General features: G+C 36.1%; 1 protein-coding gene across 3 annotated transcripts in view; it reads right to left on the bottom strand.

The window, feature by feature from the left end:
- Positions 1–18105, bottom strand: part of Ss18 (SS18 subunit of BAF chromatin remodeling complex) — a 55594-nt gene that overhangs the window by 27266 nt on the left and 10223 nt on the right. For all 3 annotated transcript variants that reach the window (XM_070029411.1, XM_070029413.1, XM_070029410.1), the window contains exons 3-5: positions 17334–17418; positions 6713–6866; positions 2041–2262 (exon numbers count right to left, since the gene is read on the bottom strand). In XM_070029411.1, coding sequence (XP_069885512.1) covers positions 2041–2262; positions 6713–6866; positions 17334–17418 — 461 coding nt within the window. The remainder of the gene's footprint in view (positions 1–2040; positions 2263–6712; positions 6867–17333; positions 17419–18105) is intronic.

Raw genomic sequence — 18105 nt, 5'->3', positions numbered from 1 at the left:
TCAAGCAGTAGAACACACATAGTGGGTATGAGGCCCTGTGTCCAAAATTCCAACACTGAAAAAAAAAAGTAAGCAACAAAACATTATGATTAAACAAACTAGTAAAGCCCTAACATAGAATACTACTTAGTAATATATATAAAATGGAGTAACTACTGATCCATGCAACAAATTGGGTAAAATGAAGATTATTAATTATGAATAAAATAAATCTCAAGGATACTCTTCAATTCACACAGTATTCTCTGGCCTAAGTTTAGAAAGAAAAATTCCCTCTGAATACCTCAAATCTACAAAACAGTAATTTTCTTCTACATGCACAGTGCTACTAATTATTTTCTTTAGATTTTGCAATTTTGCATTAAACTAGCAACATCCAGTTCTGTATACACCTTACCTTCTCTTAACTATAACTTTCTAAGAAGTATGCCATCTCTCACACAATAGTTGCTGTGTGAGTCATTAACAATTTTCTTGCTTTCTCAGACACATCTGAACACTCTCTGATCTAACTACTGTTTTAAACTTTTAAGTAATCCAGTCAAAGAAAGCACTCCTTTGGAAGCATTAAATGTTGGGGAAAAAATATGAAACAAGTACCAGTTTTGTAAAGTTGTAATGATTGATAAGTTTATCATCTCCATGTTTCAGTATATCTCACTAAAAGACATCCAAATAATAATTAAAATTCTAATATATAGTTCATTCTATCTTATATTCTTAACCTCGCCACATTTGTAAGTGAAATAGCTTTTTTTTATGTTAACCATGGGTTACAGGAATTTTTTTTTAATTTTTTATTGTGAAAATACTGTACAGAGGGGTTACAATTACATGGGCAAGATAGTGAGTACATTTCTTATCAAGCATTGTAGCCTCCTCCTTGTAAGTGAAATAGCTTTAAGTCGGCAATATGCCAAATAGTTTAACATGCAATCAGCAGAAGAGAGCACCATTTACTAGTTCTTAATTATTCTTCATAGATATTTTAGTACAACTTTATTCTCTGATATTGGTAATAGATTGTAATGGACATACATTACTCTAAGAACAACAGCATCTCCACTGGACATTTTAATACAGCAAAGCATCTCACAACTACCTTTCAGCATCAAAAACACATTCGTAAGTCAAAAGAAAGTCAGAAATGACTATCTACTCTTAGTAAATAAAATGTACCTTAGAGAGGATGACAATGGTATTTACCAAAACAAAAATTAGTATTTTATCAATCTTCTACTTCAAAACAATGTTTGCGCCGGGCGCTGGTGGCTCACGCCTGTAATCCTAGCTACTCAGGAGGCTGAGATCTGAGGATCGAGGTTCAAAGCCAGCCCATGCAGGAGAGACCATGAGACTCCTAACCCCAATAAACCACCAGAAAACCGGAAGTGGCGCTGTAGCTCAAGTGGTAGAGTGCTCGCCTTGAGCTGAAGAGCTGAGGGACAGCGCTCAGGCCCAGAGTTCAAGCCCCATGACTGACCAAAAAAAAAAAAAAAAAAAGTTTGCTATTCACTAATTCGCCCTAAAAGCAATTCAATAACAAATAAATTACCTAAAAGACAATAAATAAGCTTAAAAAGCCAAATTAAGACAAGGCATGAAGAAACACACATACAATCCTAACACTTGGGAAGGTAAAGCAAAAAAAATTAGGAGTTCCAAGTCAGCCTGGGATAAATAGTGAGACATAGGTCTCAAAACAGAAAGAAAGAGAAAAAAAGAAAGGCAAACTGAGCAATTTACTTTCTAAGCATAAATAGATTTAAACTAGCTTCCAACTCAATGTTGCTCTTTTAAAGGCATGATTATATGTATATTGCTCACTTCAAACTTACTTTCATCATTTTGCCTCCAAAGGCTAACAGAGCTAGGCACAATGATTTATGTCTGTTATAGCACCTGGGATCCTAGTCAAGACAAGAAGATCAAGAGTTTTAAGCCACCCTGAACCATACAAAGTCAAGACCTCAAACTTTCTTCCTTTCCCCAAAAAGGTGAATACAACACTCTAGTCAAGAAGGACATCATGCTAGTTACCTTGGTTTGGTTGCATATTCATATTTGGTCTGGGGCCATAGTTGCCCATTGGCTGCCCTTGACTCATTGTCATCTGATTCTGCACCGGCATGCTCTGTGATGATGGCACAGAATGGTTGTAACCTCCCATGGATCCATGGCTACTTGAAGGCATATTCATGGAACTGTTTGTCATATTCAGTTGATTGGGTCCAGGTCCCTGCATAGGCATGTGGTTAGGCCCTTTGAAGAAAAATGATGAGAATCAAAATTAAAGAGATAGATTTATATACACTCAAGTACCTAAAGAAGCACTTTCCCCCACCACTGTAATAATTACAAAAAGATGAAATAAATAGCTCAACTGGTAGAGTGACAGCCTAGAAAGTGTGAGGTCCTGAGTTCAATCCCCAGTACCACAAAAAAGTAGTACAATAAAAAAAAATTTGATTATGTAATGAACATCAAATAGTAAATGGTTTACACAGTGAAAGAAAACACTGGAAAGTGGATGATTTTAGTGTGACCATTTTAGAGATTAAAACAGTGATGTTTTTCATAAGCCAACAATATTCTGAAAAAGGACAATGAAGGAACTAGTTTTATATGCAGTAAAACATAAAGCTGGAGTAATCAGAAGTGTGTAGTAAGGGCTACATAGATTGACTAACAGACCAAGGAATCAGAAGTCTAAAAGATACCTATACTCCCAGCTCCACTTCTCCTCCCTCCCACCCCAACCTCTCTCTATATATAGTAAATACTAAGCATCAATGGGCAACAGAAAACTAATTTGGTAACCAGTACTGTTAACTGGGTTGCCAACTGTAAAAAAAGAGATGGATCATTACCTCATTCCTTTCATTACAATGAATTCTGTGTATGTGTGAACTTAAAATTGCTTAGAAGGGCACAGCCAATTTAACCATGCTACAGTACTAGAAGCATTTAAAATATGATTGATTTATCATTTCTTAAGTCTTCCTACAATAAAGAAAAAAAATGAAAAAAACTTATTTTTTGGTCAGTCATGAGGTCTGAACTCTGGGCTTGGGCACTGTCCCTCAGCTCTTCAGCTCAAGGCTAGCACTCTACCACTTGAGCCACAGCACCACTTCCAGCTTTTTTTTCTGCTTATGTAGTGCTGACAAATCAAACCCAGGGTGTCATGCATGCAAGGCAAGCTACCTTCACAGCCCTGAAAATTATTTTTAAAAATTCCTAACATAATCAAAAAATAAACTGGAAAAATGTGATTGACCACAAGCCAAACTAATGACTGAACATGTAAAAAAAAGACCTACAACACAAAAGAATGGGTAAATGGGACTAGGAAGGCGGCTCAGTGGTAGAGCGCTTGCCTTGCATGCATGAGGCCCTGGGTTTGATTCCTCAGCACCACGTAAGCAGAAAAAAAGCTGGGAGGGTTGCTGTGGCTCAAGTGGTAGAGCACTAATCAGCTGAAAAGCTGAGGGACAGCGCCCAGGCCCAGAGTTCAGGCCCCACGACCAAAACAAAAAAAAAACAAAAACGACATACAAGTTCATATACAAATAATGTAAAACAAAAAAAAAAAAAGCCAACTCTTAAGACAAAAATCTCACTTTTCAGATTCTAAAAAATTAAATTTTTTTGCTTCACAGTACTTGGGTTTGAGCTCAGGCCCTCTACCACATCAGCCTGCCTCCCAGCCCTTTGGTTTTTGAGCAGTTTTTCACAATGGGTATCAAGCAATAGATGTACTCTCATTTACTCGAATAGTTCCCTTCTGGTGAAATAAAATTTGCTTCTAATATTTTGATAGTACAAGTTGTGGCTCTACGGATATGACTATAAAATGGGATCTCACTTTTTGCCAGGGCTGGCCTTGAAGTGTGATCATCTCCATTTCAGTTTCTTAAGTAGCTAGGAAGGCCATGCTTTGCCCTCAAAAATTATGCTTTAATTCAACGATATTAGGAAGAAAGACATAACTTTGATACACTGTTCAAAGGATGCAAATATAAGTCAGCACTATTTTTAGAGTAATTTGTGATCATTAGCAGATATTTTTATGTACACACCCAACAATTTCCATTCTAGGAATGTTTCTTTATAGATATGAGTTTTAGAGTGCATGTATGGATGGATATAAAAAGGTATGTATGTCACTGTACATATATTTTATAGTCATATCCATAGAGCCACAACTTGTACTATGAAAATACTAGAAGCAAATTTTATTTCACCAGAAGGGAACTATTCAAATAAACAAGCGTACATCCATAAAAATTAACCAAAAAGAATGTGGCAGCTCTTTACACACTGAACGGAATGATGGGTTCAAAGATAAGTATTTATGAGAAAAGAAAAAGTACATACATACAACTTTTTAATGTGTGCTACTATTTGGGTTTATTTAAAAAGAATAAATTTTAAAAGAAAGAACTTTTTTTTCATAGACCAAGTTGTTTTGGAGCTAACCTATGCCTCTCCAGAGCTAAATGTTTAAAAAGGTTAAGGGCTATATACCTTTTGATACCTTTGATTTGGGTTCCATAGCTATGTATTTTCTAGGGCTTTGTGGTTTTGGGGTGTTTTTGTAATCAGTATTAATCAGGAACTATGATTGAGGTTATTTTGCCAATATCAAGGTTATTTTGAGGTTACCGAGGTTATTTTGCCAGCATCAATAGCTTTGCAACTTAAAATATAGAACAAAACAGTAAGACTGGAAAAGGAAATTAAGATCCCATATGCAAATTTACACACCAAAAAAAGTTGGCTAAGTGATATAAGGAAAGCTTAAAGAATTCACTGTTACAGGTCTTTCAATTTCTCTTACATCCATTGTTAAAAGAGTCTCCTAAACTATTGTTTCAGAAACTCTAAAGAATATGCTGGACAATCAAGGCCACAAATGGTTGGTAATCTCTAGCTTATGAAAAGCATAACTATCCCAAAACACTTTACACATACACACACACACACAAAAAAATCAAGCTGACAATAACTCTATGTTTCTCCAATACTTCCTTGGTCTTAGGTTTCAACATTACATTAAATGTGAATTCAAAATTCTAATCAAAGGAAGTACCCTTTGTAAAAAGTTACAGAACTCCTAACTAGTTCTGCTCTTATATGACAACATCCACTAGCACTGTTCTTCCAATTCTAAGAGCAATGTGTCCCAGTGAGTTAAATGTGGATAACCAAACTGCCAACTACAAAATAGTTTTATCTTTATTCTAACTCCATACTATGTGAGGTCATCAATGTGGGAAACCTCCATAGAACATAGAAGAGAGCCTGTGAAACACCATTCACCTCCTGCACGATCAGTCACAAAGCAATGCTCTAAACCTATCAAGCTTTTTTTTTTTAAATTGTGAAAATACCGTACCGAGGGGTTACAATTACATGGGCAAGATAATGAGTACATTTCTTATCAAGCATTGTAGCCTCCTCCTTTGTTTCCCCTTCCCATCCCTTCCCATCTCTCGCCCACCCCTCCTCCCCCCACTGTCAAGCTTCTTGCCACACATTGTCCTTCCTATTACATCCAGTAACCTTGGACACCAATGCTACCAACAACTGTCCTTCAATAGTTGAAGAACACACTATCTGAAGGAATCTAATTACTAATTTTAATAATAAATTATTCTGTTATTCTAACTTACTTCCATTATTGCTCAGTGTAGAGTACTTTTGAATTTTTGCTAATGAAAATAACCTTTGAGCTAGGTACTAGTGGTTCACACCTGTACAGTATCCTAGCTACTGAGGCTGAGATCTGAGGATCACAATTTGAATTCAGTGGGGACAAGAAAGTCCATGAGATTCTTATGTCCAGTTAGCTACCAAAAAAAAGCTGCAAGTAGAGCTGTGCTCAAGTGGTAGAACCTTGAGCACAAAAGCTCAAGGACAGTACCTGAGTTCAAGGCACTGAGTTCAAGTCCCAGGACAGGTACAACAATAAATAAATAACCTTTGTCTTTAAAAATATTCTCATAAAGGTAGAGAATATTCTGCTAAGACTTATGGCTATGAATTGCTTTTATTACAAAAACAGCAAAAGCTAACAAAATAAACAACCAATGGCCTAAAAGTTAAAACAAATAGAATGGTTCAATATATTAAAAAAAAACTTACATTACTTTTAGCTTCTAATTTTGCTTAAAGTCAACTTACATATTTATGTTTTGCTATAAACATATGTACTCATGGAAATTTAGTTTCAGCTTCAATAATACCAATGACAAAATACAAAATTAAGCAGCATGCCAGAGACTACTTTGTCTCTTTCCCTGTGTGTTTCTTCTGACATTACTGTTCTGAGATCAATAAATTTTTCAATAAATAAAAACTGGGGGAAATGTAGCTTTTTATAAACAGATTTTAATTCTTAAGTCCCAGCACAATGGTTTTTTTTCCCCCAAAAGCCAACTGTACTACATAGTTTCAGACAGACTAAATTTAGCCAGTTCTGTTCATCAGAGGAATGCTGTGTGTCAGCTACATCAAAGCCCAAGGGCAGCCTGATAAACACTGAATACAGGTCACGTAGCTCTGTAGCTAACAAACTCTAAGAGAGCTTGTACTCGGGGGCATTCAAAGCAGTTTTGTCATCAACAATCTAGTATCCCTTGAGCCCCCATGTCGTTTCAGTTGCTAAGCAACTCTGGTGTTAATGTCTTAGAGGAGAAAAACTTACCAGGCATCTGGCCGTTCATCTGGTTCTGCATGTGTGGTGCAGGAGGACCCCCACCTACCATTCCATCTGAAGGCATGTTGTGAGAGCGTGGAGGTGGGGGAGGGCCACTCTGATTCATTCCTCCAGGACCCATAGGCATATTCTGTGTGGGTGGCTGAAAGAAGACAGTTTAGTAAAACAAGAGAAACAGTCAGACTAAAATATTAAAGATGCATATGGAGTAACAGTTGCCTATATTATTAAACTGGAAAGAAACAAAACAAATGCATTTCAATTTCTTCTAATGAATTTTAATGATAGAATTATTAACATCATATTTAATACCCCCTATTCCTTCACACAAAATGGTTAGTGAAAATCTAGCATCCGAGCACCTTTGAATAGTAGACCATAATTAAAATGTACTTTAATTTCAACACTGAGAATAAAATCTTAACATTCTATACCCATAGAATTCTCATTTATTTCTTGAGGATTTATAATGTGTCTATGGTTGTTAATTATTGTTCTTTGTTATTAATTATTGTTCTTTATTAATTATAAAAGTTCCAATATTAAATCTTTCATACTGTTTGAGTGTGTATGAAAGTGATGGCAAAGAGGAATGTTTTAAAACACAAAGACAACAGTTAACATTTTTGTGCCGACTACTGCTATAGACTGGAAACATTACTGATGGCCTCCAAGGGTACAGAGACAGCTGCCTCTAAAGGATGCCTTTGGCAAATTTCCTAATGAAATTTTGAAGAAAACCACTGACTAACCTTGAGAGTTCACAAAAGGGAAAAGGGAAAAAAAAGATACACAAAATGGTCTGCAACACCTGGCTCCCTTCTGTGGGATCTTTCAGTAGGGAAAGCGAATGGTTAGTTTCTTTCCAACCTCTCATTTTTAAGTCTGCAGGAAGACATCATTCTTTACAAATCTATTTCTGTTGTCTTTCTCTGCTTCTCCATGATCTGAACATAAGGTCCAGTCCAGTAATTTCCTCCCCTTTTTTGATGGCCTTTGCAGACTGTGTAGACACAATTCTCTCTAGTATAGTTAATATACATTATTTTTTAGAACAATGGAACATGGAAATAGTCAATGAATCACTAACAGTAACGGAAATAACCATGTGGTACTCTAGATACTCTAAACTTCACATTTTTTTCACTGCTAAATCTAGATATTTCATCTTATATTGAGCATTTCTCTCTTCAGTTCTCTTAAATTCTTTGGGTTTTTTTGTCGGTCATAGGGCTTGAACGCTGGGCTTGGGCGCTGTCCCTGTGCTCTTAAGCTAAGGCGAGCACTCTACCTAAGCCACAGCATCACTTCCGGTTTTCTAGTGGTTTATTAGAGCTAAGTGTCTCACTGACTTTTCCTGCCCAGGCTTGCTTTGAACCGTCCTCAGATCTCAGCCTCCTAAGTAGCTAGGATTACAGGCGTGAGCCACCAGCTCCCAGCTTTCTGAAATTCTTTATCTTTGAACATTTTATAATTTGATTCAGTTTTCACATACAAAAAAATCAAAAATCAACTATCATACATCTTACTTTTAAATCTTCTCCCTCTCCCCCTCCTTTACATGTCATGCTTAATTTTTTTGTAAATCAACTCACAAAACTACCAAAAAAAGGAATGTGGATCAAATTAACACTTTCCTAAAAAGACAAAAAAATCCTCACACAATGCAACAAAATGTCTGAAGGAACTTAAGAACAACCTGAACAAGGAAAACAAGAAGGGATATACTGAGAAAGGAAGAATGTTATATAAGCTTCACAATTACCTTGGCATTTTCCTTTAGTTTGGTGTGTGAGAGGTAAGAGAACCCAAGTAGAAAGGGGCAGTTGAGAGTTCTTGGCTAACAGCAGAAAACTAAACAAACAAACAAAAAAAATCCCAGAGAGGAAGAACAAAGAGGAGAAAATCCTTGAAAACAACATCAGAGCCAACTGCTGGTGACTTATACTTGTAATCCTATCTACTCCAGGGGACTGAGATCCAAGGATTGCAGTTCAAAGCCAGCATGGCATCAAAGGCCATGAGACTCTTTAATTACCAAAAGGCCAAAAGTGGGAGCTGTGACTCAAGTAGTAGAGCACCAGCCTAGAGTGAAAAAGCCAAGTGACAGCACAAAAGGGGGAAAAGGAAAAGGACAGAAAACAAACTAGCTGGGTATGGTGGCTCACACCTGTAATCCTACCTACTCATGAGGCTGAGATCTGAGGCTCATAGTTTGAAGCCAGCCTAGGCAAAAAAAGTCCATGAGACTCTTACCGCCAATAAACTACTTAGAAAAGGCAGAAGTAACACTGTGGTTCAAGTGGTAGAGTGCTAGCCTTGAATACAAACAGGCTCAGAGACAGTGCCCAGGTCCTGAGTTTAAGCCACAGGACAGGAACAAACAAAAAACATCATTAGGAGAACTTGGACAAAGTCAGATCAAGATTTTATTTGAAAAACAAAATAAAAACAACCGTGGGCCTAAAGGCTCATGGTTATATCCTCAGAAACAAAAAGTATATGATAAAATAGCAGTTAAGCATAGAAATATAAAATATAAGAATAACTCATTTTTTTTCAAAAAGCAAAGGATGAACCACCAACCAAGAGAAATTTAAGAAACATAACCCATTGAGATTTGGGGATTGTCAGACTTTAAAATAAATGAGCTTCATATTTTTAAGGAGGAAAAATAAAACAAAAACAACAAAATAGACAACAGAAAAAGATAGAATTTCAGTAAAGTCCTAGAATTTTACAAAGGAATCATATAAATTCCAGCACTAGAAAATACAGCTACTGAAATTAAGAAATCAACAGAAACACAGTAAATTATATAAAGTAAAATGCTAAGGTTCTTGCATTTTTAACAGGTATCAGAAAGTACAAATGTATCCAAGAAACAAATAAACCAAGAGCAAATATGGTACTTTCCAAAGCAACATACACATATATTCAAAATGTACGGCTAAGCCAGGAGTGGTTATTCAAACCTCTAATCCTAGCAGAGTCCAGGGAATCACAGCTCCAAGCCAGCCCAGGCATAAAAGTTCAGAAGACTCCATCTCAATCAATGGCTGGGCATATGGGTGTTAGCCTGTCTTCCTGAGCTACAGAAGCTCAAAAACTGCAGGAAATAGTATGTGCCTGTCATCCCAGTGACAATAGGAAGGAAGTACAAGGAAGATTATAATCCAGGGAGGCTCAGGCATAAAGTTGAGACCCTATCTTGTAAATAACCAACACTCTAGCCACTGGAATGGCTCAAGTAGAGCACCTATTTAGCAAACACAAGGCCTGCATTCAAATGCAAATATCACAAAATAAAATAAAAAACAAGAAGCCAGTGCCAGTGGCTCATGCCTACAATCCTAACTACTCAGGAGGCTGAGGTTTGAGAATCACTTTTCAAAGCCAGCCCAGCCAAGAAAGTCCATGAGACTCTTATCTCCAATTAACCACGAGAAAACTCAAAGTGGCCCTGTGGTTCAAGTTGGTAGAACACTTGCCTTCAGCTGAAGAGCTCAGGGACAAGGCACAGGCCCAGTATTCAAGCCCTACGACCAACCAACAAAAAGAACAAATATTTAGCTAAAATCTAATAAAAACTGTAGAACATGTTTGATTAACTAAATGAAAGGCAAGAAAGTAATAAATAGAAAACAAATATCCAGCTGTTAAAATTCAAACCCTGTATCACATTCTACAATAAAGGTAAATGAACCAATCATTCCAATTAAGTAACAAAGACTGAAAGAGTAGATTTAAAAAATCTGTAACTATAATCCATTATGAAAACTAATCTAAATATTGGGCATAGTTTATCTGTATTTGTATACTACTACATAACAGTAGTCTATATTAAAATTGTATGTATGTCCAAACCACAAAATGTGCAGCATCCCCCATATTTTGCATGGTTAGAACTTTTAACAAATATAAATTTGTGTACATCTTATAAAGATTTGTAAAACAAAAGTTGATAGAACTAAGTAACAGTAAATTTAAGATCTTAATATACTTCTCTTAGTAATTAAAGACTAAAAAGCAAATCAACAAACACCAAAATATTGAAATCTTACGGAATTTGTTGTCTGAACTTATATTAAACTGTAAATTTATAACAGAAAATCATGTGACAGAGGCAACCACAATGGATATCAGAAGTAGTTAGCTAAATATGAAAATGCAAAATCAAAATTTGGGACAGGTTGAGTGAGAGGCTAAGGCAAGAAAATCATGAGTTCCAGGGCCGGCAGGACTACATGGCAAGACCTTATCTCAAATAATAACAAAAAAAATGTGAGATGCACTGTAATCTATACTTAAGGGGCAATTTATATTTTAAAATGCATATTTAAGAAAAGGAGGGGAAGTGGAGGTATGGCTGAAGTGGTAGAATGCCTGCTCTGAGCAAAAAAGCCAAGCAAAAGTGTGAAGCCCTTAGTTCAAGCCCCAGTATCAGCACTAAATAAACAGGGCTTAGAAGTAGTTCAGAAGTCGAATACTTGTCTAGCATGGGTTGAAAGGCTCTGAATTTGATCTCTAGCACCACAAAACAAAAAATAAAAAACCTGGCAAGTTGAAAATCAACTATGCAAATTGCCAAATATTCAGAGACTATTCTTTAAAAACATTAAGAACTGACAACCTCTAGAGGAAGAATAATCAAGAAAAAAAAAAGAGTATTTCAATTTCAGAGAAATTAAAAGGGAGAAACAATCAATAAATATCTAAGATATATTAAAGACAATATTTAAAAACAAACCTTAGCAGTGTATTTGATCATTTAGGTGAAATGGACAATTTGAAATGTATAGCTTACAGAGACTGATACAAAAAATATAAAATCTGAAAAAAATCCCTGAAAAAAAAAAATCACCTTAACATAGATAGCTACTCTGTCTTTTCTTCTAAGTCATTAAGGAATAAGCAATATCTGATATAAATAATAATACTTTATATAAATATTTCACAGAAAATAAAGGCCAATTTCTGATTCTTTACAAGGCTACCAAACCCTGACAAAGATTTCATAAGAAGGAAAATTACAGGCCATGTTCTGACGAACACAGACAGAAAAATGCTAAACAAAATGTTAGCAAATAAAATTCAGACTTGCAAAAAAGACAATACGTTTTAGCACTTAAGGGTACAAACCCATTAAACTTTTGGAAATTTAATACACCAAATTATCAAAGCATCAATAAAGAAAAGGCACTGAATAAAATTCAATATTACGTATAACAAAAACTCTTAAGAGTATTTTTTTTTTTGGGGGGGGGTTCCGGTCGTGGGGCCTGAACTCTGGGCCTGGGCGCTGTCCCTCAGCTCTTCAGCTCAAGGCTAGCGCTCTACCACTTGAGCCATAGCGCCACTTCCGGCTTTTTTCTTTTTGCTTATGTGGTGCTAAGGAATCGAACCCAGGGCCTCAGGCATGCAAGGTGAGCGCTCTACCACTGAGCCACCTTCCCAGCCCCTTAAGAGTATTCTTAATCAAATAAAACAAATTTTTCTAGAGTAGCCTCTAGATCAACTTCCCACTTTAATCCATGCTCCTTTGCATTGTACTCTCCAGAGTGGTCAGAACGAGCTGGTAGAAATATATCAGTTCATTTTCTACTCAACATCCTCCAGCAGCTTCCAACTTCACAGTAAAAGCCAAAGTTATTACAAGATCCTATGAAAGTGTCTACCACTTGTCCATACCACCTCTTTACCTTTATTGTGTCAGCCATAATAACCTTCATACTGTTCCTTAAACAAGCCAAGCAATTTCACCTCAAGACCTTATCACTGCTGTTAAAACATCCCTGTGTTTTTGTGTGTGTATGTGTATGCGCACGCTTGTGTATGTATGTATGTTACATGTGTGTGTCTACCGGTTCTGAGGCTTAAACTCAGGCTAAGTGCTGTCCCTTAGCTTTATCATTCAAGACTGCAAACACTATTACTCAAACTGTTATTCAAATGTCACCTTTCTTAGTAAGGTCTACCCTGACCACTCTTTCATATTATAATTAATTCCTATACCCAAACCCCAATATTCCCAATATATTGAGAATTTTTCTTTCCATATTTTTCAATACACTACATGATCCATTTATAGCAATATGTGTGTTTTGTTCACTGATGTTTCAAAAATATTAACTACCATAGCCTAATGTTTCAAAGAGACTACTATAGTTGAACAGAAAAAGCTATATAGTAGAGAAATTAAAGAGTTCTCAAATTTAAATGACATACTATAAAAATAAATGTTTCTTTACCATATAAGCATCATTACAAACATAATTTCTGGCTTCATACATATAACTATGGTTAGTATAACTGCCATTAATATAGTTACCCACAAGGAGGCACTAAAATAACATAAATAAATGATTCCAAAATTCAAAATAGGAACTATTATTATAAACACCTTCCTAAAGCTGGTAACTTTCATACATATAAACCAAAGTCAAGCAAGACAGGAACCCAAAATCTCATCAGTATCATACTCACTTTAGTCCTAAATTAGTCTTCCAAACGTGAGTTCTACACATATCTGAAAGTTTTGGAAGGTCCCCTCTAATCATTCATTCTTACAAAAAAATTCAGAATGACACAAATGCCACCACAGGAAGCCCTGAATTTATAAGCAAGCTTAGAACTAACCAATAAATTACCTCAACTAAAGAATCTTTTCACATAGGTCCCATGGTTTCCCTTATTTGCAATATCTAGTATATGTATGAGTCAAGCGGAAAAGGTCAGATAATGTGATGTCAGGAAAATGAACCCTTAGATATGTATTTTAATGCTTTTTTCTTTCATGCATGTGTTTCTAACGCATTTATAAGATTATCTCTTTGTTGCTTTGTATGTCCCTCCCCCACAGTATAACCCCTGCTTTCACTATATTTGATGTCAGTATAACTTGTGGAGGAGATGGGGAAAAACCAGTTGTTTAAGGATACAGGTGGACCTGTTGCAACAATGAGAAGTACAAGTTGTCATGTCCAAAACGAGCTTTACAACGTTGGTGGGGGGGGGGGAGAAGGATTGGGATTGGGGGGAAGGGGGGAGGCTGGGAAGGGATGTGAAGGGTTAACAAAGGAGGAGGCTGCAATGCTTGGTAAGAAATGTACGCATTATCCTGCCCATGTAATTGTAACCCCTCTGTACAGTATGTTCACAAATAAAATTAAATTAAATTTAAAAAAAAAGAATCTTTTCAAATGGTATCATATTACCTTGTCCCTCCCTAAGGGACAGTTAGGTGTTAAATATAAAACCCGACCAGTGGAAATTTCATAATTAATATTTCCTAATTATTTTTACTGGATGGTAATTCCCCAAATTTCCAAAAGGCTGGGTACCAAAATAATCTATCTACTAACTGTATATTCTCTCCAGTTTCTGGTGCCAAGATCCACATTAAATTCAACATTTTCCTATTTTATGAAACAGCAATTCCCTCTACATAACAAATCTATATATCATAACTTCATATATCATAGATTTCAGCTCTGAAAACCTAATTTTACTCTACCCTCAAGAAGTAATTATTACTAAGCAAATACACCTTATTCATTTATAATTACTTAGTTTTTGAGACAATGTCTCTCTTTGTAGCCCAACTTGACCGCAAAATTACAGGTGTGAGCCACCAAGCCTAAGTTTAATCATTTAATCTTAATAACAAAAAGTGAATGCCTTATCTTTCCAGAGGAGAGAAATTCCACAGAATATACTTAAAACAAGCAGATGAGTCCCAGTTGCTCACACTTGTAATCCTAGCTACTCAGAAGACAGATCTGAGGATCAAGGTTCAAAGCCAGTCCAGCCAGAAAGGTCCATGAGACTCATCTCCCATAACCTCCAAAAAGGCAGAAATGGAGCTGTGACTCAAGTGACAGAGTGCTAGTCTTTTGCAAAAAAGCTAAGGGATAGTACCCAGATCCTGAGTTCAAGCCCCAGTACCAGCACAAAAACAACAGCAACAAAAAAAGTATCAGTGGCTCATGCCTATAATCCTGGCTACTCAGGAGTCCAAGGCCTAAAAGAATGTAGTTCAAAACCAGTTTTGTCAGAACTCTATCTTCAATTAACTAACAAAAAGCCTGGTTGCAGTTGTGGCTCAACTGATAGATTGCTAACTAGTAAGCAAGAAAGTTCAAGAGGTTGAGTTCAAGCACTGTTAGAGGTACAAAAAAAAAAAAAATCAGAAAAAGAGGACAAGGAGGAAAAGAAGAAACAATAATAATAAAAACAAAAAAGAGCTAGGAACATGAAAGCAACACCATGGGTCATTATAAATGTATGGTTAAGTACTTGCTCAAGAAGTAAGATAAACCTTGAGCCCATAAGGTAAAAAATACTGTTCATTAAAAAAGAGACATTTAATTAGAATGAATGACACCTTGGAGACACATGATTAACTCTGGAAAGCTCTGACCTTACCAATGATTTAATTCATTGAGACACTAGGATACAGTGGAATTGGGGCCTAGTTTGAGAAAGCAGGTGACTTGGGTGTGCCTTTGCAAAATGCATTGTCTCCTTACTTCTTTACCCTGTCTCCTATGAAAACTGTACTTCTTCACTGTGCCCTTCCAGTAGAAAATACATATACCAATACCAATAAAATACTCTTAATAAACCCAACTTGGCCAGTCCATGTAATCACCACCTTTCTGGCATAGGAGATACAGAGAATGATGTTAAACAAAGACTATAAGGATACTGTAAGCCTTATTTAAAGGTTGGGGGGAAAAAAAACCTACACAACAAATGATTCAATTTCTAAAACAAATAAGTGGAAATTAAAAAAGGATAAGCTGGGCTGGGAAGGTGGCTCAGTGGTAGAGCGCTTGCCTTGCATGCTCAAGGCCCTGGGTTCAATTCCTCAGCACCACATAAGCAAAAAGAAAAAAGCTGGAAGTGGTGCTGTGGCTCAAGTGGTAGAGCGCTAACCTTGAGCTGAAGAGCTGAGGGACAGTGCCCAGGCCCAGACTTCAGGCCCCACGACCGGACCCAAAAATAAATAAATAAAAAATAAAAATAAATAAATAAAAATAAAAAATAAATAAATAAAAAAGGATAAGCTGACATAAAGAATCCTTAATACATACACCAACCGATGCAGTATAGGAACCTTGTTTGGATTTTGATGTAGGCAAACACTGAAATCTTTTGTTTTTTGAAATAAGAAAAATTGAAAACACACTGGGCATCACAAGATGTTAAGAAACTATGGTTAATTTTGTTGGATGGATAATGATCCTATCTACTACAGATACATAATGAAGTATTTATTAGTGAAATCACATCATGCCTGTTGTTTACTGTGCAATATTAACACATTGTTCCTCTAATTAAAAATAAAATAAATAGGCAGATAAGTTAATGGGTAGGTGAATGGATTTAACTTCATAAGAGAAGAAACTAGTTTTTTTTTTTTTTTTTTTTTTAAATTGTATTTTATTTTATTTGAGAACATACTGTACAGAGGGGCTACAATTACATGGGCAGAATAATGCATACATTTCTTACCAAGCATTGCAGCCTCCTCCTTTGTTTACCCTTCACTTCCCTTCCCTGCCTCCCCCCTCCCCCCACCTAATTTTACCCCCCTCCCCCCACCCAATTATACCCCCCTCCCCCCCCCACACCGAAATTGTAAAGCTGGTTTTGACATGACATTTTGTACTTCTCATTGTTGCAACAGGTCCACCTGAATCCTTAAACGATTTGTTTGTCCCCATCTCCTCCACATGATATACTGATATCAAATATAGTGAAAGCGGGGGTTACACTGTGGGGGAGGGACATACAAAGCAATAAAGGAATAATCTTATAAATGCATTAGAAATACATGCATGAAAGAAACGAAAACATTAAAATACATATTTAAGGGTTCATTTTCCTAACATCACATTATCTGGCCTTTTCCGCTTGACTCATACCTATACTAGATATTGCAAATAAGGGAAACCATGGGACCTATGCTTCTTTGGGCCTGGCTTACTTCACTTAATATAATTTTTTCCAAACCTTTCCATTTCCTAACAAATGGGGAAATGTCATTCTTTCTGATGGAGGCATAGAATTCCATTGTGTATATATACCACATTTTCTTGATCCATTCATCTACTGAGGGGCATCTGGGTTGGTTCCATATCTTAGCTATGGTAAATAATGCTGCAATAAACATAGTTGTGCTGGTAGCTTTAGTGTGGTCTTGTTTGTAAACATTTGGGTAAATGCCCAAAAGTGGGATTGCTGGATCATAGGGGAGATCTATGTGAAGTCTTTTGAGGAACCTCCATACTGCTTTCCAAAGTGGTTGAACAAGTTTACATTCCCACCAACAATGAAGTAAGGTTCCTTTCTGTCCACATCCCCTCCAGCATCTGTTGTTATTAGAGTTCTTGATTTTTGCTGTTCTAACTGGAGTGAGGTGATATCTCAATGTTGTTTTGATTTGCATTTCTTTTAAAGAGAAGAAACTAGTTTATGCAAAGATTTTAGGCAACACAGAATCCTTTCAGGTTCTCCAATTAATTCAGGATTCACTAAACAATAAATATACCATATAGTTCAAAAAAGACCATCAACTTCACACTGTTTTAAAGGTACTTACTGCTGGTAAAAGAGACTGCATATTTTGATTAGAATCGGCTATTGTAGCAAGATATACCAAGTTTGTATGCAACATCTGCTGGTACCTATCAAAACAAAACAAATACCAACATTAAAAAAAAATTCCTCCTTCATTTAGATACAAACAGCATTCTAATGATTTTTACAGTTTAAATAAATTTGTTACCTGACTATCAATACCATTTCAACTGTTCCTATTTCCTCTGTAAAATGATTGCAAACAATAAATAATGCAGTTAAGTAACAGAGCTCTTACCACACTGTTACATTGTTTTGAGTGCACATAATATTCAAAGCAGCACTATGACTGTAGCTCTTATTTTCTACAATTTCACAGATGAGTTAGAGGTTGCTAACTTCTATAAATGTACAAAGCTTGTCAATGGAGTAACTGACATAGCGGTTTCACACATAGCATTCTTTTAAACATGAAGTATTCATTGCCATATGTTTAACCTTTTCCTTCTAACATTTTCAGCTTGCAAAAAGCCTCAGACCCAACTACAATCAATATCCTCCTTTGAAGTATCAGAAAGGTGGTGGGAAATCATTGATTTGTTTCTTACAGTAATAAATATAATGTAAATCTACTTTGGTAGATTCTTCTATGCTAGTTAGAGAAAAATGATCAGGTAACCTCAAAAACAGAAAAATATACTACAACACAGAGATGAAAATAACAAGACACTAACATAACTAATAATGCACTTCAAAATTTTAAGCTAAATTCTCAATATTGACATTAGGTAGTT

Source organism: Dipodomys merriami, unplaced genomic scaffold (assembly GCF_024711535.1).
Source record: "Dipodomys merriami isolate MVZ:Mamm:240054 unplaced genomic scaffold, mDipMer1.0.p SCAF_2, whole genome shotgun sequence".
NCBI classification, from domain to species: Eukaryota; Metazoa; Chordata; class Mammalia; order Rodentia; family Heteromyidae; genus Dipodomys; species Dipodomys merriami.
This window is presented reverse-complemented; position numbering and strand designations above follow the sequence as displayed.